At 44.8% G+C, this 20,904-nt stretch overlaps 1 protein-coding gene across 10 annotated transcripts in view; it reads left to right on the top strand.

The window, feature by feature from the left end:
- The window catches only part of CTIF (cap binding complex dependent translation initiation factor), a 303,950-nt gene that overhangs the window by 255,123 nt on the left and 27,923 nt on the right, over positions 1 to 20,904 (top strand). For all 10 annotated transcript variants that reach the window (XM_029218915.1, XM_029218905.1, XM_029218897.1 and 7 more), the window contains one exon: positions 11,026 to 11,181. In XM_029218915.1, coding sequence (XP_029074748.1) covers positions 11,026 to 11,181 — 156 coding nt within the window. The remainder of the gene's footprint in view (positions 1 to 11,025; positions 11,182 to 20,904) is intronic.

Below are 20,904 nucleotides of genomic sequence, written 5' to 3'. Positions count from 1 at the left end.
AATGGCTTTCAGGGCTTATTGATGTGGCCGGTGCAGGAAATAGCAGTACGTCAATAAATAGTTTTAGGCAGGAAACGAGGCTTAAATGGTAGCCTTAAAGTTTGGGGAAAGGCACTAGGGGTTGCTGGGAGGGAGCCTGCCAGTCAGATGAGAACCTCGAGCCAAATACCAGTCTTTGAAATGGCTGCCACCAATCTGAGGCCCCTTGCTGGTTCTGGACGCGAAAGGCTGAGGTCGAAGGCAGAGCTGGAGACCCAGGGGATGGCTGGTTTCAGTTGGCAAAAAAGAGCTCCTTGTTCCAGGGGAGAAGTTGGCAACCTACAACGTATGTGCCCAGAAGAGACACATAGGCTGGCTTTTGGTGGCCTCTGGGCTGGGCAAGTTCACAGCCCACTTCCCCACCCTTGTAGTGAGAATCACCACTAGCTGGCAGGTCACTCCAAGAGTTTCGATGTCCTAATCAAAAAAATCAAGGAAAAGGGTCACAATCTGCCAGTTTCTTTTTAAGTAACTGTTTTTCTGACTATAAAACTAAATGTTCTCAGAAAAGTGGGGAAATTCAGAAAATAATAAAATGTAAGAAATAAAGGTCATCCATAATTCCACTATTGAGAAACAACTACTGTTAACACTTTGGATATTTCTCATCTTTTTCCTTATATAAAAAAAATTGTTTTTATTCATGGGCGAGATTATATAATATTTGCAAGTTTGCTTTTTATTTTCTCATTTTTAAAATATTTATTTATTTATTTATTTTTGGCTGCATTGGGTCTTCGTTGCTGCGCTCGGGCTTTCTCTAGTTGCAGTGAGCGGGGGCTACTCTTCGTTGTGGTACGCGGGCTTCTCATTGTGGTGGCTTCTCTTGTTGCGGAGCACGGGCTCTAGGTGCACGGGCTTCAGTAGTTGTGGCACGCGGGCTCGGTAGTTGTGGCTCATGGGCTCTAGAGTGCAGGCTCAGTAGTTGTGGAGCACAGGCTTAGTTGCTTCGTGGCATGTGGGATCTTCCCGGACCGGGGCACAAACCCATGTCCCCTGCATTGGCAGGCAGATTCTTAACCACTGCGCCATCAGGGAAGTCCCTGCTTTTGTTTTTCTCACTTAGCATTACACAGCCATTTTCCCAAGCTGTTATAAACTTCTCATAAACGTATTTTTAATGGGTCCATGAATCATCATTTACTTAATCATTCCCCTATTGTTGGATGCTTAAGTTGTTGAATTTTTGTGTGTATTAAGCTTATTTTTCCTGTTATTTTAAATTATTTCCTTATGATAATTATCCAGAAGTGCAATTACTGGATCAAACAATAAGAACACTTGAAAGACTTTTTTTTTTTTTTTTGGCTGCATTGGGTCTTCGTTGCTGCACACGGGCTTTCTCTAGTTGTGGCGAGCGGGGGCTACTCTTTGTTGCGGTGAGTGGGCTTCTCATTGCGGTGGCTTCTCTTGTTGCGGAGCACAGGCCCTAGGCGCACGGGCTTCAGTAGTTGTGGCACATGGACCCAGTAGTTGTGGCTTGCGGGCTCTAGAGCACAGGCTCAGTAGTTGTGGCACATGGGCTTAGTTGCTCCGCAGCATGTAGGATCTTCCCGGACCAGGGCTCCAACCCGTGTCCCCTGCATTGGCAGATGGATTCTTAACCACTGCGCCACCAGGGAAGTCCCCAAAGGCTTATTTTAAGATTTTTTTCAGGAAAGTGATACCAGTTTACATGGCCCATATTATGAGAGTGCCTTTCTTACTTCATCTTCACCAGCAGTGACAGTTACTGGGGGGGTTTTTTGTGGGTTTTTTTTTGCTGTACGCGGGCCTCTCACTGGTGTGGCCTCTCCCGTCGTGGAGCACAGGCTCCGGACGTGCAGGCTCAGCGGCCATGGATCACGGGCCCAGCCGCTCCGCGGCATGTGGGATCTTCCCGGACCGGGTCATGAACCCATGTCCCCTGCATCAGCAGGCGGACTCTCAACCACTGCACCACCAGGGAAGCCCAGTTACTGGTTTTTAAGCTTTGCTAACATAGAAGGTGGAAAAAAATGATATTTTCATTCTTTTGATAGCTACTGAGATTTAATTTCTTTTTATATATTTGTCAACAATTTATGTTTTCACATATGAATTATCTTTTAATGCCCTTTCTCGTTTTGTCCATGAGGGATTTAGTATTTTTAATATCAATTTGAACAAGCTACTTAAATATTAAGACCATTACCTTTTGTCGCATTTATTGCAGGTATTTTTCCTGGTGTATCCATTGCCTTCTAAGTGTGTTTATAATATTTCGATTTTTGATGCATTCCTCTTGTTTTAATTTAGAAGGCCCTTCTCCATCCAGAAATTCGATAAATACTTTAATTTTCTTCAAGTTCTCATGGTTTGTCCTTTTTTTTTCTTTCTTTAACATTTACCTCTTTATTTCATCTGGAATTCATTTTAGGGGCCAGTGTGAAAGGAGACTCTAAATTATCCACTCCACCCCACACCCACCCCGATGTAGACAGCTGTTCCTGCATCATTGCTTGAGTGAATAACGCTTCCTTTGCTACTGATTTGTGGTTCTCTAGGGGCCATGTGATAAACCCTTATGGATGCCAAATTTGTTTCTAGGCTATCTGATCTAGCTATTCATTCTTATGTCAGTTCCACACCCTTTTAATTATTAAAGCTTTCGGATAGGTGAAAGTAATATAACTCTTTCCAATTTTGTTCTATTTTGTTTTTAGCTATTTCCCTATTATTCTTTCAAATTACTTTTAGGATGTTTTTTTCAAGTCTCCATTTCCCCTTTCCCTCCAAAACATTCCCGTTGGAATATGGCGTACAAATTGGTGTTAAACTTGTGAATTATTTCAAGGAAAATGACCATCTTTTCAGTGCTGTCTACCCATTAAGGAATATTATGTGTTTCTTCACTTGTTTAAGGCTTTCTCTTAAATTTCTCTGTTCAGTTTTGCAATTTTCTTCATAGAAATCGCACATTTCTTAATAATGTCATTTAAGGACTTTTATTGCTTATTAAATGAGCTTTTGTGCATTAAAATGTCTCACTGGTTAATTCTGTCATAAAAAAGCTGTTGATTTTTGTATATTAAGTTTACACCTAAATACTATTAATTAGTTACTAAACTCTCTTGTTAATTCTGATCTTTATTAGAGAGTTCTCTTGGGGTTTTCACATATATAATCTTATCCAATCATTGTACCTGTCTCCTTCCAAGGGTCATGAATGTTGCTGCTGTTTTTAAATCAGGCCTACTGATACTATGTTTATAGATGTACTGATACTATATCATCCTTGCCTTTCTGGGATAAAATCTACTTGGTTATAATGTATCTATTTGTTAGTATTTCATCTGGGACTTTTATGTCTACTCACATTAGAAAGATTAGCCCATAGACTTCCTTATTTGTAATTTACTATCATGAGATTTTGGTAATAAGGAACGGGAAAAGCTTATTTTTTCTGTGTTCTGGACCAGTTTACATAGCAGAGCAGATATCTAATTTTTTGAAAATGTGAATCAACTTACCTACAAGAGTCAGAAGTTTAGAGACCGCCTTATAATATGTAATTCAGAACTTTTCATTTTATGATTTTCTGTCTTTTCTGGCTTTTAATTTATTTTTTCAGTGAAGTTCGGTGATACTTATTTTCTAAAAAAGCACCTATTTCATCATTTTTTCCAAAATCATCATCACAGAGTGGTAAAGAGTTTTTATTGTGCTTTTTAATCTACTCCATATCTGTTTACATATATTGTTCATATTTTTTTCTTTTTCTTTTTTTTTTTTTTTAGTCATTGCAGGTTTTTTATTGAAGTATAGTTGATTTACAATGTTGTGTTAGTTTCGGGTGTACAACAAAGTGATTCAATATACATATATGTATTTTTTCAGATTCTTGTCCCTTATGGGTTATTATAAAATACTGAGTATAGTTCCCTGTGTTACACAGTAGGTCCTTGTTCGTTATCTATTTTGTATATAGTAGTGTGTTTATGTTAATCCCAAACTCCTAACTTATCCCACCCCTCCTTTCCTTTTTGGTAACCATAAGTTTCTTATGTCTGTGAGTCTATTTCTGTTTTGTATATAAGTTCATTTGTATCAATATTTTTTTTTCGATTCCACATATAAGGAATATCATATGGTATTTGTCTTTCTCTGTCTGACTTACTTCACTCAGTATGATAATCTGTAGGTCCATCCATGTTGCTGCAAATGGCATTATTTCATTTTCTTATGGCTGAGTAATATTCCATTGTATAAATATACCACATCTTCTTTATCCATTCATCTGTCGATGGACATTTAGGTTGCTTCCATATCTTGGCTATTGTAAATAGTGCTGCAATGAACATTCGGGTGCATATATCTAGTTTTCTCCAAATATATGCCAAGGAGTGGGATTGCTGGATCATATGGTAGCTCTATTTTTAGTTTTTTAAGGAACCTCCATACTGTTCTCCACAGTGGATGTGCCAATTTACATTCCCACCAGCAGTGTAGGAGGGTTCCTTTTTCTCCACACCCTCTCCAGCATGTATTATTTGTAGACTTTTTGATGATGGCCATTCTGATTGGTGTGAGGTGATACCTCATTGTAGTTTTAATTTGCATTTCTCTAGTAATTAGCAATGTTGAGCATCATGTTTCTAATTTTATTTCTATTTCTGCTTTCTTGTTTTTACATATAATTTCCTTTCTTTATTTTCTAATTAATTTCTGTATTTTGTCCTTTCGTATATTTCCTTAGTTATTGGTGGTTTTCTAAGTTTTTTAAGTTGAATATACAGATTAACACTGTTCAATAGAAGTATAACATGACCCACATATGTACTTTTAAATTTAATATTGTATTGCACTATACCCAATATATTCAGAATCTCAACATATAATCAGTATTTCTAAAATATTAGACACTTTACATTCTTTTTTCCATATTATGTCTTTAAAAACTAGTGTCTATTTTACACAGACAGCACATCTCAGTTTTTTAGAGGCACGTTTCAAGCACTCAGTAGTCAGTTTAGAAGTTATATTTGCCTCCTTTTTATTTTTTTAATAAACTTATTTATTTATGGCTGCATTGTGTCTTCGTTGCTGTGCGGGCTTTCTCTAGTTGCGGCGAGCAGGGGCTACTGTTTGTTGCGGTGCACGGGCTTCTCCTTGCAGTGTCATCTCTTGTTGGGGAACATGGGCTCTAGGCACACAGGCTTCAGTAGTTGTGGTGCGTGGGCTCAGTAGTTGTGGCTCGCAGGCTCTAGAGCACAGGCTCAGTAGTTGTGGTGCACGGGCTTAGTTGCTCCATGGCATGTGGGATCTTCCCAGACCAGGGCTCGAACCCCTGTCCCCTGCATTGGCAGGCAGATTCTTAACCACTGTTCCACCAGGGAAGTCCCTTTGCTTCCTTTTTAAATAGCCAAAATAGTTAAGACTATAAATTTACCTTTCATTATAGCTTTGACCACATCACACAAGTTTTTACAGCTCTTTATTTCCTAAATAATCTATTATTGTATATTTGATTACATCTTCATTCCATCTTTCTTTAGGAGAATGCCTTTTAAACAAGTAATTGGCTATTTTTAAAATTGTTCTTAATTCTTAGTCCAAGTATGTAACCTGTACAGTTTCTGTATTCTGACATATGTAGTAGAATCACAGCTTATAATGAGGTTTGTTTTCAATTTTGTCTTATTCATTACACTATTTAAGTCATCTAAGTAATACATTTTTTGTTCATTTAACCAGCAAAAGAATACTAGTGATTTCATTTTCCAGTACTATTTTTCTGTCTTTTTCTTAATAGCTTTTGTTTTATGTAGTTTGAGTCTGTGCTATACAGTATATTTTTATCTATTATGGATTGTATTTTAATCTATATAAATAATTTTTATTTTACTTAATGTTATCTTGAAAACTACTTTGATTTTACTTGTGTTTTACTTTTTTTTTTTTTTAACATCTTTATTGGGGTATAGTTGCTTTACAATGGTGTGTTAGTTTCTGCTTTATAACAAAGTGAATCAGTTATACATATACATATGTTCCCATATCTCTTTTATATCTATTAATGGCTGCTAGTGTTTTAATATTTTTAAAAGCACACTTTAATGTCTATTTCTCTATTTATCAAACTTAAGAAAGAAGCAATAACCTGCGAATCTTTATGGTCTAAATTATGAAATTTTGTTTGCTTACAAGTCTTCTCTCCTTCTCCCACCAGCATTCATCAGTCTTAAGTAATTTAATCTTGGATTATTAGGTTACCACTACTATGAAATTCTTATTCAGATTACATTTATTTATTAAATATCTTCTCTCTCGAGGATTATTTCTGGATTTTGACTCAGTCTTATAACCAAAATTATAATTACTTATTTTGATTTAACTTCATCAATCTACCTGCTTTCAAGTTTTCACTTCTGGTCCTTCTACACCATGATTTTCTCAGAGTTGAGTAGTAAATTTTTTTTGGCTGGAGCATGTATTCAAGAAAGTTTTTAGTTTTTAAGTTATTTTTAATTGTGTTTTAAAAAAGCATAAAGTTCTCATCTCAACCATTTTCTAAGTGTACAGTTTAGGCATGTTAAGTATAGTCACATTGTTATGTAATCAATCTCCAAAACTTTTTCATCTTATAAAACCAAAATTCTAATCCATTAAACAACTACTCATTGCCCTGTCTCCTCAGCCTCTGGCGACCATCATTCTACTTTCTGTTTCTATGAATCTGACTACACTGGATACCTATATAAGTGGAATCATACAGTACGATGATGATTCTCTCGGTCCCTTTGTTCTGTGTATCCTGATGTCCTTTTTGCAACTGGTTTATTTCACCTAGCATAATGTCCTTAGGGTTCACCCACATTGCAGCATGTATCAGAATATTCTAAGATTTAACAATATTCCATTGCATGCATATACTACATTTTGTTCATCCATTCCTCTGTCAGTGGACACTTGAGTAGATTTCACCTTTGGCTATTATGAACGGTGATCCTTTGAACATGGGTGTGCAAATATCCCTTCAAGATCCTGCTTTCAGTTCTTTTGTATATATCCCCAGAAGTGGAACTGTTGGATCATATTGATAATTTAATTTTTAATTTTCTGAGGAATCGCTATACCATTTTCCATAGCAGCTGCACCATGTAATTCTTTTAAAGATAAGCATGTGGGTGGAATTTTTTAAAAATCTGCTTGTGTAAAATGTCTTTGTCTTGCTTTCACTCATAGCTAGGTGTGTTCTTTTCACCTCAAACATATGATGTTGCCTCAGTGTCTCTGAATTTTAACATCAATTATAGAAGTATAAGGCCAGCCATATTTTTGTTCCTTTGTAAGAAACCTAGGGGGTTTTTTTCCTTCAAAGCTGTTTTCAGAATTTTTCCTTTTCCTTGAAATAAAAAAAAAGAAAATTCTCCTGCTAAGTATAAATAGTGGGGCTCTGGAACACTGTGAACCCTTTTTGCCTGAAGAGTCAGCTCTTTTTTTTGTTGTTTTGTTTTGTTTGTTTTCAACTTAAGTTTCTCTCTCGGGTCCCTTTGTTCTGTGTATTCTGATGTCCTTTTGAAAACCTCTGTAATTCATGGCCACTCTCTGTCTTCTCTATCCTTTTTCTTCTTTCTTTTTTTAATCTATGGCTTTGTCTTCAGCTAGTCATTTTCCAAGTCTGTCTCATGTATCGCTTTTTCTGCAGTATCCATTCTATCCTTTATTGCCTCCAATTCACATTTCATTTTGCTGTGGATTTCTGACTTCCTTTGGTTCTCTCCTATCCCCATTTCCAGTCTCACACTTCATCTCAACCTAGGGTTTTTTTAACTAATCACATGTCACAGAATCTATGTTGTTGTTCTTAACAGACATACAATCCCACATGTTTGTAGTTGGGTTTTTTATTTATCTTTGCTTTATTGTAGTTGACATTTTCAGAGTTATGCATTTCCATTAGATCTTCAAGATAATGCTCCCCTATTCTGCGGTGCAGGATTTTTCCACAGATGCCATAGTTCTTTGCTCCTCCCTGACCCTTGAATGAGAAAGGCTGGGTTTGGTTTTGGTGTTAGCTGTGCAGATCATCCTTAGAGTTGCTCAGTGTCTACTGAGGTAATAGTAGAGTCTCCCCTCAGACCTGAAGCTGGTGGCTTCATGTGCACATCCCAAGTTCAATATTCCCATATTTAGCAGGCCTTCGGTGTTCTAGTGAGTTCTACTAGCCCAAAACAGAATCCTCTCTCAATGCCACTGATTATCAGGAGGAAACTGAGTCAAGCTGTAGTTCTTTGATCAGATGTAATCATTTTTTTTAAAAAACTCCAGTCCCTGGTTTGCATTGCCCTGAGACTTTTCCTTCCCAGAGGGCTTTGCCTGAGAACACTGTGCCTCTGAGGACTCAGGGGACCACCTCACCTCCTTCTGTCCTGAATCTGCAATGACTAGAATAAGAGCAGTACTGATGGGAGCTGCCGTAGTGCACAGGCACGGGGGCTTGTTAACAGTTACAGGCTCATTGCCTACGAGGCAGCGGCAGACAGAGGGAGGGCTTAAGCTTGAGCTCCCTCCCCATCTCACCCTTGTCTTACGGGTAGGGGCCAAGAGTCTTTGGACACCCAGAACTTCTCAACGACAGCATTTTAGTCAATGGTAAGGCGTCTGCAGTGAACTGTAGTCTTCCTTCTCGGTGTTGTGGGGCTTATGTCCACTCTCATGGGTATTTTTATGGGAGACAGAGAAAGGGCGTCTCAGGCACTGATACAGGGGCACCTTTTTTTTTTTTTTTCTTTTGCGGTACGCGGGCCTTTCACTGGTGTGGCCTCTCCCGTTGCGGAGCACAGGCTCCGGACGCGCAGGCTCAGCAGCCATGGCTCACGGGCCCAGCCGCTCCGCGGCATGTGGGATCCTCCCGGACCGGGGCACAAACCCGTGTGCCCTGCATCGGCAGGCAGACCCTCAACCACTACGCCCCCAGGGAAGCCCCAGAGGCACCATTTTAACACCCGTGCCGGCACTTATAAAGGTCTAGAGTTGTTCTCAACCATGGTTGCACATTGGAGTCACCTGGGGAGCTTTCAAAATATACCAGTGTCTTGGCCTCACCCTGGCCAAGGACACAAACCTCTCTGGGTGGAGTCCAAGCATCAGTAGCTTCAGAGTTCCTCCAGGTGACTCCAGTGAGCAACCAGGGCTGAGAACGTTTAGCTCAGAGCAGAGAGTAATGGAAGGGCTTAGGTTCTCATTCAAGTTCTTGTACTGGTGACCTTGGTCAAGCCTTTTCAGCTCTTGTACCTCAGTTCCCCCATTCTAAAATGGGAATGGGAATGCCTGCCCCTGCTCTGACCACATAAAGATATAGTGGGATAAACAGAAGTTAATGAGGATAGAACTACCCAAAGTTTCATGACTTCAAGGCCCGCGGTGCAGCACCCTCTGCAGGGTCTGGGGCAGCAGGAAAAGTAATTCATCCTCCTCCTGGGACCACTGGGCCACCCCACGGTGGCCACCCCTTCTCACAACGATGGAAGCAGCACAGGGCAGCAAGCGTAAATACCTAAGGCCTCTTAAGGACCAAGATCAGAACTGGCCAAAGCCAGTCACAAGGTCAAACCCAAAGACCAGGGGAAAGGTGGAAGAAACTTCTGAACATAACCTAATCTACCACAGATTCTAACCTTTCAGTCGCCAGAGAGTTCAGGTTTTTATTTCATTCTGTCTGGACCTTTGCAGTGGCCTCCTTTCTGGCCTCCACACCTATGCCATATTAACCTTCAAAAGAGCACAGGTGGGCTTCCCTGGTGGCACAGTGGTTGAGAGTCCGCCTGCCGATGCCGGGGACGCAGGTTCGTGCCCCGGTCCGGGAAGATCCCACATGCCACGGAGCAGCTGGGCCCGTGAGCCATGGCCACTGAGCCTGCGCGTCTGGAGCCTGTGCTCCCAACGGGAGAGGCCACAACAGTGAGAGGCCCACGTACCGCAAAACAAACAAACAAACAAAAAAGAGCACAGGTATGACCAAGGCATTTCAATGACCCCCCAAAACCTTCCCTACCAACCATCACATGGAACCTGACTCCTTGGCTGGTTTCAATTATCCACACTCTAGCCCCAACCTCCTTTCCCAGCCCTGCCCCCATTTTCCTCTCTACCCACCTACAATGGGGACAGGTTGGCTAAGACCTCCCTGGTTCCCAAACTTCCATGTTACCTTCCTGGTGCCTCACCTGTGGTCATTGCTCCACCTGAAATTCCCCCAGGTTCTCAGGTCAGAATCCTAGCTCTTCCAAGATGCCAATTTCCAGTTGAAAGGAATAACTCCTACCTCTGAGTTCTCCAAAGTTCCTTTACCTGGAACCCTCCAATGGCTTCTAGTTCATTCATAACTGAATGAACTAAAATGAATGAACATGTCTTATCTTACCTCCTAGAGCAGTGCCTGGCACACAGTGGGGCAATGGTATTTTTAAGGAGGATGAATGAATGAGTGAATGAATGCCTCTAGTTTTCCTTCTATGCTCTGGGCCACTTGCTGGCAGGGGTTGTAGCTGTGTCTCTAGCCCAGTGCTGGGGCCAAGATGGGCCTCAGATGCCCATTGCTGGGTGTGTGGTTACCCTTCACTGCTGTGGGGACATGATTTGGAGGTTAGCAAAGGAGATAGTTTAGCCCCAGGGAGTTGAATGGAGGAGGTGACGACTGGGAAAGGTGTCATCACCCCCTTTATCTCATTCCCTCCACCTCAGTATCTGGGTCAGTGAGGCAAGTCTGTAGCGCCCCCCAATGTGGGGACACTGAAGCAGAGGTGCTATGGCTAAAGGTCAAGGTGGTCTTTCTGCCCACAAGTGAGTCTTCAGCATTCATGCTCCAGCCACAGGTCACCCATCGCCCTTCTCATGGAAATCATGGGGTTTACCAGTGGCCCAGGCCTAGCCCTTAGCCAGTAGGCACCGCAGCAGACTGGGGTGGTGCCCGGGCCCCTCCCAGCTCCTGTGCAGCTGACGTGGTCTCTTGTGCCTCCGCAGAAGGACTTCACAGTGCGGGAGGAGCTGCAGCAGCAGGACGTGGAGCGCTGGCTGGGCTTCATCACCTTCCTGTGCGAGGTCTTCGGCGCCATGCGCAGCAGCACGGGCGAGCCCTTCCGCGTGCTCGTCTGCCCCATCTACACCTGTCTCAGGGAGGTAAGCCTCTGCCGGCCCTGCCCGAGAGCGCGGGCGCTGCCCTGTCTGCTAGCGACGCGCATCTCCATCTCTGATGCGCCAGGAATGCTACAAGGCTTGTACCACTTAAAGTGATCAATCATTTGGTTAAGAGAAACGGAACTCCCCGGTGCTTTTGTTTACTCTACCCAGGTTTTTATTTATTGAGATTACGTAAAAGGAAATAATCCCCCAAAGGAAAGTATTATGAACTCAGACTGCAGTCATTCATACTCTAGAACACTGCCTACAGAAGGGAGATCTACAGAAAATATTGAGTGAATAGATCTTTGGGACTGGATTGGTTTACCATTGAATTATTCATTTTAAAAAATATTTGCTTCTAAATTTCCTCTGATAAAGAAATAAATAAGGATAATAAAGAAACTTTTAAGAAGCAAGAAGTCAGTGGGGTGATTGCCCTACCAGGTATCATAACCCACTTTGGAGGGTCACCCTTGGCAGCTCTCAAGGGGTAGAATTGAAGGGCAAATGTGGAAGCTATTGGTGTGTCCAGTGAGAGGCTGGTGGCCCCAAACCCAGTCATGAGAGTGAGGAGGGGGAGGACCAGTTGCATTCCAGTTATATCTTTGAGTTAGAACCAACAGGACTTGCTGACATGAGATACAGAGAAGGGAGGAAGTGACGTAGGGTCCTCATCTACCACCCTGCTGGCACCATTTCCTGGGACAGGGAAGCTGGAAGAGAAACAAGTAGAGTGTGGATGAAAACCAAGAGTTTGGGTGGCCTGTTGGCCATCCCTGGGGACACAGGCTTCAGCGTTGTGTGAAGTGTCGACCTGTACCTGGTGCTGGGGACTGGATGGGGTCACCCAGGGGTGGGGGGCGCGGGGGGGTGAGATGGAGGAGGGGAACTGGACAAGGAGTGGCCGGGAGGCTGGAAACAAGCCAGGAGGGCACAGTCATCACAGCCCTTGTCCAGTGGGGCCAGCCCACACCTCACAGGTATTGGTCCCCTCCCACCCTCAGCAGCTGATCCCAAGAGGAACAGCCTCTGGGGAATCAGTGGGACCAGGACAGAGAAGAGGCCTGGGTTTGGCAACAAGGAAGGGCCCCACGGTGTCAGTGGAGTGAGAACAGAAGCTACGTTTGCCTCGTTGGGGAGTCGGTGGAGGTGGGGGCGTGAGTGTGGACACCTTTTTGGAGAAGTGCTTCTGTGAAAGGCCGCAGGGAAAGACAACTTGTCAGCTAAAGGGGAGGTATGCGGTCAAGAGACACTTTTGTGTTTCTGAAAGAAAGATGATAGAGCAGTTTAAGGGAAAGGAGGGGGCATCTGTAAATGTTTCTGAAGCATCCATTTATAGGAAAATAACACATTCATTCCAGACTGTGTGGATCTGCATGAAAGCAAAGCACACAGGCCTCTCCTGGGTGCTTGGTGGCCCTGTCAGCCTCTACGACTTCACGTAGCCAGAGATGTTTCTTGATAAATGTACTTGAATTCAGACTTGTTTCTCAGATTCAGACAATGACCTCTTCCAACTTGAGTTCACGCTCAAAGTGTCCTCAGCTCAGAAAGAAGTACCAAGATGGGCCATGGCTATGCTTTTTGCATCCCATTGGGATGCTTTGAAAGTAGCCCTCTTGGAGTCCTCTCATCCTTGCCTGAGCTGCCCTGCACCCCTGACCACCCACCTGAAGGCAGGGAGCAGCATTGTTCTAGGGCGGTGACCTGGATTGCCCCAACATGTTCCCTCTGCGTGATCTGGGCACCTCCTGGTGTTGCTGTCACCTGCTCCCCCAAGCAGGAAGCAGGGCTACAGCCGAGCCCTGGCCCTGGCTGCTGGGACACTTCTGACAACACCTGAGGTAGTGCGAACCTTCTGGTGTGAGATCCGGCAAGTGCCAGGAGGTCTGCACAGATCAGAAATAAGAAGCCTCCCCCGACGCACACTTGTTTGTTGCATTAAGCTCACACAGAGCCCGCCAGGCCCACGGTAAACTTGAAGGGTAAATAAATGACCAGTGGTTTTCACCATTTTGTAAAAGAGGAAGCCACCGCCCCGCGTTCCAAGCTATCTGCCTGAGGCCACGCGGGGGGACCCCTGAATTCTTAGAGTCAGCTGCTGCCTCCTGCACCTTACGACACACACGCGCACCCAGGCCTGACCCACGTCCCAAAGCAGGTTGAGCCAGCTCTAGGACGTTTCTAGAAGCCAAAATCACTGCCGCTGCCTTTCTCTGTGCTGGACAAGTTTAGGCTCTTCCCCCGGGGCCATGCAGATGGCTGACCCCAAATGTACAGGGCCCACCCTGCCCTGAGGTCATCCCAGCTTCCTGAACCATCCCCAGGCCAGCATCTCTGGCTGCCCACTAGACACGTCCCAAGTCAAGCCTCGAGCCTTCCAACAGGATGTGCCAGCGGTGCCCCAAACCCTCCTGCTCACCCCCTGTCCTCACGTGGCCCAGACCCAGCCTTCCTGCCCCACTGTGGCCAGACAGCAGCCCCAGGACTCCCCAACTGCCCTTTCTCAGTGTCATGGGACACCCACTCCACCCTCTGCTTCGGCACCACCCCCTAAGGCTTCCCCTGCTCCCCTTTCCTTGATGCCCCCGAGTCACACACAAACCCACGGGCCATCTTGGTGCGAAGAGTCTCGTTTGGAACAAACCTAAGCGAAAGATACAAATTCCTCAGTCTCGGGGTCTTCGTGCTCATGGAGGCCACCTTCAGTGGATGAGGGGCTTACCCAGATTGAGCGTGTGCTTAGCCTCTGAGCCCCTTCAGGCTGGAGGACAGCCAGCTCTCTGAGAGATGCCCTGCCCTAGAGCGAGGCCCCTGGGCATTTCCTTCCACACTCTCACCTAGTTGAATTAACCCTCTCTCAGTCACTCAAGCTTGAAATCCTGGACTCCATCCTTGGAGTCTCTCTCTTCCTGGCCCTAAAACACCTCCTTCCAGGCCCAGCTCAAGCCACCTCTTCTGGAACCTCCCCTGTCCCCGCCCCCAGCCGAGTGTACCAGGAGCTCCCTCCTGAGCGAGGCAGTGCACTCCATCCTTATAGCTCCAATCCTTTTTACATCACCTTAGAGGATTTTTTAGTATAGATAACTGTACAGTGGAAGGCATTGTCCAAAGCACTTAATGCATTCTCTTGTCTTTTAACTCGGGCAACACCCTGATGATTATCATCCCCATTTTCCAGAGAACAGAGAGATCAGACAGCTTGCTCACAGCCACACAGTTAGCGGGCTGCAGAGTCAGCATCGGAATCCAGACGTGACTGCCCGAGTCCCTGCTCCTAAACACCCTGCTTCACTGCCTTACAAGCAGAGCGGGAGCTGCTCTTATTCTATTCTCGTCCATACCCAGCGCCTACTCTGTGTTGGAAGCCAAATAGATCTTTGTGGGATTGATCCTGTTTTTGCCATAAATAGCATGTGCCAATCAGAGATCCCTCTTCGAGGGATGGAGAAGGATAATCTTCAACAAGCTCTTTCATTGTTTAAGAGCAAATAGTTTCTGCCAAGATGGTTTTCCAAGTGAGTGAGGAGTAGTACGGGTGACCAGAAGCCGCGTGAGTCTCCTTGCCCTACTGTTTACAGCTCATGTTTGCCTCATGAGCTCTTTTGAATTTTTTTTAATGTTTTCAAATGTTTATTGTGGTCAGAACACTTAACATGAGATCTACTCTCATAACAGCTTTTTAAGTATACAGTACAGTATCGTTATCTGTAGGCACAGTATAGTACAGCAGATCTCTAGAATTTATTCATCTGGCATAACTGAAATTTTATACCTGGTGATTAGGAACCCCCCACTTCCTCCTCCCCGCAGCCTCGGGCAACTCCTATCCTATTCTTTGTTTCTATGAATTTGACTATTTTAGATCCCTCATATAAATGGAAACATGCAGCATTTGTCCTTCTGTGACTGCTTATTTCCCTTGGCACAATGTCTTCCAGATTCAACCATGTTGTCCCATTTGCGAATTTCCTTCTTTTTTTAAGGCTGAGTAGTATTCCATTGTGTATAGATCACATTTTAAAATCTATTCATCTCTCGGTGGACATTTAGATTATTTCCACATCTTGGCTGCTGTGAATAGTGTTGCAATGAACATGGAAGTGCTAATATCTCTTCCAGATCTTGATTTCAGTACTTTTAGAGAAATACCCAGGAGTGGGATTGCTGGATGATATACTGTAGAAGTTCTATTTTTAATTTTTTGAGGAACATTCCTACTGTTTTCCATTGAAGCTGTACCATTTTGTATTCCCATCAACAATGTACAAGAGTTCTAATTTCTCAACACGTTTTAATCTTTTGTAGTTACATATGTATATATATATATATATATATATATATATATATATATGTATGTATGTATGTATATAAAATAGCCTTCCTAACAGGTGTGGGGTGGTTTTGATTTGCATTTCCTTGATGATTAGTGACCTTGAGCATCTTTTCATATGCCTGTTGGCCATTTGTATGTCTTCTTTGGAAAAATGTCTATTCAAATCCTTAGCCCATTTTAAAAAATCTGGTTACTAGTTTCTTTTGCTTTGGGGCTGTAAGAGTTCCTTAAATTTTTTTGAAAATTAACTCCTTATCAGATGTATGGTTTACAAATATCTTCTCCCATTCTGTAGGATGCCTTTTCACTCTCTTGTTAACTTTGCTGTAAGAAGCCTTGTAGTTTGAGGTAGTCCCACTTGTCTGTTTTTGCTTTTGTGCTTTTGGTGTCATATCCGTGAAATCACTGCCAAGACCAATGTCATGAGACTTTTCCCTTATGTTTTCTTCAAGGAGTTATAGTTTCAGGAGTTATGTTTATAAGTCTTTAATCCACTTTTTAGTTTATTTTTGTGTAAGGTATAAGCTAAGAATCCAGTTTCATTCTTTGGCATGTGAATATCCAGTTTTCCCAACAGCATTTGTTGAAGAGACCATGCTTTCCCCATTGTGCTTTCCTGGCACCTTTGTTTCTATCCACTCCCTCTCAGTTGACCGTACATGCATGGATTTACTTCTGGGCTCTCAACTCTGTACCATTAGTCTATATGTTTGTTTTAATTACTGTAGCTTTGTAATATATTTTCTTTTTTTATATAAATTTATTTATTTTTGGCTGCATTGGGTCTTCATTGCTCCATGCAGGCTTTCTCTAGTTGCGACGAGCGGGGGCTACTCTTCGTCATGGTGTGGTGGCTTCTCTTGTTGCGGAGCACAGGCTCTAGGCACGTGGGCTTCAGTAATTGTGGCTCACGGGCTCTAGAGCGCAGGCTCAGTAGTTGTGGCACACAGGCTTAGTTGCTCTGAGGCATGTGGGATCTTCCCCGACCAGGAATTGAACCTGTGTCCCCTGCATTGGCAGGGAGATTCTTAACCGCTGTGCCACTAGGAAAGTCCCTGTAATATATTTTCAAATCAGGCCATATAATGCCTCCTGATTTGTTCTTTTTCAAATTGTTTCAAGATTGCTTTGGCTATTTGGAGTCTTTCATGGTTCTGTATGAGTTTTAGATTTTTTTTTTCTATTTCTGTGAAAAATAACACTGGAATTTTGATTAGATATTGCACTGAATCTGTAGGTCACTTTGGGTAGTATTGACATTTTAAATATATTAGTCTTCTAATCCAAGATCAGGAACAAGACAAAGAATGCCCAGTCTCATCACTCTTATTCAACATAGTACTGGAAGTCGCAGCCAGAGCAATTAGGCAAGAAAAAGAAACAAAAAGATGTCCAAATCAAGAAGGAAGAAGTGAAATTGTCTGTTTGCAGATGAGACGATCTTGTATATAGAAAACACTAAAGACTCCACACACAAAAAACTGGCAGGACTAAAAAATGAATTCAGTAAATTTGCAGGATAAAGATCAACATACAAAAGAATCAATTGCATTTCTATATGCTAATAACAAACTATCCAAAAAAGGAAATTAGGAAAATGATCTCATTTACAACAGCATCAGAAAGAATGAAATACTTAGGCATAAACTTAACTAAGCAAGTGAAAGACTTGTACGTTGAAAACTACAAAATACTGGTGCAAGAAATTAAAGACACAAACAAATGCTAAGACGTCCCTCAAGCTGTTTTTAATAGCATTCTAAGAACCCCTTCATCCTGCTAAGGTCCTCAGCCAAACTGTGACTGCAAGGGTTCCACACACAGGAGGGCTGTAATCAGTGTCTGTGGCCTGAGCTAAGGGTTTTATCATCTCCCGTCTCACCTGGAACTGACCTGGCAGGTTTGGGGTCTGGCTCATCCAGTGCCATCCCTCACCCCCTTTTTCCTGACCCTACAAGGCTCTCTGCCACCTCTGTAACCCAGTGGTGATGTACCTAGACTCCTCCAGGCTATCAGTGAATGGTTCTCTCTGGGCCCCTTGCTTCAAGAGCTTTGTTGAAAATTCCTCTGCAGGGGATACTGGGGTGAATTTTAACCCCCCACACTTGTTTCCTCTGAGCCGACTTTCCCCCATGCACCGTGGGCGTTTCTATCCACTCCCTCTCATCCTTCCTCCCTCCCCCAAACATCCCACCTTTCCTCTCTGCATTCCCATCCTCCTGCCCTCTTCTGAGTCCGGCAGCCATAGCCAGAGGTCAGAGTGGAGGAAGGGAGGAAGGGAGGGGGTGCCTCTGTCAGGAATCTCTCCTCCCTCTGCACCCCTCTGTGACCCCCACCAACCTCTCCCTCTGGTTGGCTCCCTTGCTCTCCTTCCCCGAGGCACCAGAAACCCCATCTGCCCCTCCCCGCCCTTCCCCTGAGGGGTGTCTCTGAGCCACAGTCCCCCCAGGGACGCAGCTGGCGGGGCTCCTGGAGGAGGCTGGCAGGCCCGCTGGCTGCAGAGGACACAGAGGGCGGCGCGTCGGGCTTCTCCGGAAATGAAATTGCTCCGTGCAACAATGAGAGAGCCACTTTCTTAACATTTTGCGTGAGCGTGCATTCAATTGCTCACATTGTTTTGGCTCCAGGGGGAAATCTGACCTCGGAAAAGGCTGAGATGAAGTGGGTGTGGGTGGAGATCCTCCACTCTTTCACAGGGCTGAGAGAGTCAAGCAGAACATTCCTCAGAGGTAACTTCCAGTGGGACCATTCCTCCCTTCCCGAGAAGAGCAGGAGATGGGGCTGTGTCTAGCCACCCAGCTGGGGCCAAGGCAGGGCCCCCTGGGGCTGGAAGAGACCAAGTTCGGCTGTGCCCAGGTTGGTGATGGACCCTAACGGGAAGCAGAGACTCAAAATTATCCTCCATGCAGCCCAGGACTCTCAGTTGCATCCCTGGCAGGTGTGGGGAGTGCCTGCCCCCTCCCTGCCCCCTCTAATCTTTGGGAAGCTTTTACAAAATCACAAATTCTCAGACCAATTAAATCAAACTTTCTGGGGATGGGTTTTGGGGAGGCACAGGAGTTGGGGGGAGAGTTAAGCTTCCCTTATAACGCCAATGTGCAGCCAAGGTTAAGAAACACGAGTAGCCACATCCTAGGTGCATTTTGTGAGGCCACTGATGAGCAAAGGGCACGTGGAAAGGTACCACTGGAAGAGCCAGAGAGACCAGAGTTTGAATCCCAGCTCTGCCACTTACTAGCTGTGGGGCTTTAACCTAATTCTTCATCTTTCTGAACCTCAATACCACTTACTAGCTGTGGGGCTTTGACCTAATTCTTCATCTTTCTGAACCTCAATATTTTCTCTTTGTGTGGGAATAATGGGAATAATTCATTCTGCGTGTTTGTTTTAAGGCTTAAAATAAGTGAGATGGGGCTTCCCTGGTGGCGCAGTGGTTGAGAGTCCGCCTGCCGATGCAGGAGACACGGGTTTGTGCCCCGGTCCGGGAAGATCCCACATGCCGCGGAGCGGCTGGGCCCGTGAGCCATGGCCGCTGAGCCTGCGCGTCCGGAGCCTGTGCTCCGCAACAGGAGAGGCCACAGCAGTGAGAGGCCCGCGTACCGCAAAAAAAAAAAAAAAGTGAGATGTTCACATGAAGCAAGTAGTGTGTGACAGCCCCTCGGTGAGCTGACATATGAATTGCCATTGAAAGCAAACCATATTCCAGGCGTTACTCAAGAGAAGTATCGCATCACAGGAGCCCCAGAAAGGAAGATCCATTCTCCTAACTGGGCACCAAAGCCCCCCACGATCGCAACCCCTGTTCCTGGAGAACCTCTCCTGAGTCCTACAGCTGCAGCCACCCTGTTCCTGTTGTGTTTCCACAGAAGGTCTCTTACTTTCCTCCTGCCTCGAGCGTGATCTTCCTCCTCCTTCTGCCTGACTCTAGCCCACCTTCAAGACCAGGTTCACTTCCCACCGCGTCCGCACCCCGGGCCAATTTACTCTTCCTGCAGCATGCTGCAGAACTCGCATCCACACCGGCCTGCCAACACCCGCTCTCTGGACATGGCCTTTACCAGCGGTTGGATGAATGCCTGGTGACTTCTTCTTGATTGCTTTAAAATCATTTCCACCTTCCATTGGTACCTGAGGATAGGCTGTGTCTCATCTGTCATGTAACCCTGACTGCATTTTGTTCAGGACTCTGTGTCCATTCAGTAAGCAGTGACTTGGTTTGAGACAAAGCTAGTTTCTTACTGAACTGCAAAGTTTCCTGATTGTACTAGAAGGAAGGAGTACAAGTTGTGATCCTCTCCAAAAAGGCTTACAATCCACTTGGCTACCACATCCCCAGAAATCAAGCACCTGTGAACATTTATGATGGGTTGTACAATACAGAGGTGGAGGGAGTTTAGGAGTGTGGGCAACTGCTGGGGGCAAAGGGGAAGGGGGACTACAGCTTAAAGGGAAGTGGGCTTCAGACAGGTATTGGCAGGGAAGGAGAAAGGCCCCCAGGAAGAAAACTCTGAGCGGAGGGCGGGTAGCCAGAATGAAGCACGGCCCGTCTGTGTGGTGTGGTAAAGGGACGGCCTGATGGGTAGGTCATGGGCCGGCACTGGCTCCCAGCAGAGGAATTCTGGTGGACACAAGGTGATACTAAGAACCTCTCTCTGAGAGTGTTTTAAGCTGGAGAGCAACACCATGGAAAGCATAAAGGAGAGTTTGTTTATTCATTCAACAAACACTGAGAAAAATGCTATTTCTTTACTGAATTGAAAAGTCTCCCAGACACTTTTCCTGCTAGAAATGTGCTGAGACAAAGTCAAATAAATCTGGGGCACTCCCTGGCCAGAGAGGCCCACAGATAACTCAGTGCATGGTGGAAAGTACAGTGCTCAAAATAAGGTGAGAGTGGGAAGCGGGAGTGTGGGTGCCCACAAGGCAGATGAGACAAGATCTGCCTGGCAAGGGCATCTTAGCCGAGAACCCTCTGACTAGAACCTTCAATCAAGCAGGCTAAGAAGCAGGAAGGGAAGGGCTGGAACGAAGCTTGAAAATTCAGGAGAAGCTTCCTCCATGAACAGTTTATTCCAGCCCTAGTCTTAGGCAGAGATTGCAGCTTTCCCAGGGCAGGTACCCGGCCCCTGGGCACTGGTTTAGCGGCAGAGTTCCTGCAGGTCCAGCAGCTACTGCTATGAGTACCCAGCTTAAGCAACCATTCCTGTAACCTCTGCAGAAATAACTCCCCACGGTTTTTTGTCCCCTCCAGAGCTGCCGTCCCCCTCTTCCACTCGGCAGCCAAGTCACTCTGTGGTGTGATGCCGCTGACCTACTCAGACACCCCCCGCCAACACACACACACACACACACACACACACACACACACACACACACACACACAC

This window comes from Monodon monoceros, unplaced genomic scaffold (assembly GCF_005190385.1).
Source record: "Monodon monoceros isolate NGI ecotype Baffin Bay Population unplaced genomic scaffold, NGI_Narwhal_1 Super_Scaffold_1, whole genome shotgun sequence".
Taxonomy (NCBI): domain Eukaryota; kingdom Metazoa; phylum Chordata; class Mammalia; order Artiodactyla; family Monodontidae; genus Monodon; species Monodon monoceros.
The sequence above is the reverse complement of the archived record's forward strand: the minus strand, read 5'-3'. Positions and strand labels throughout refer to the sequence as shown.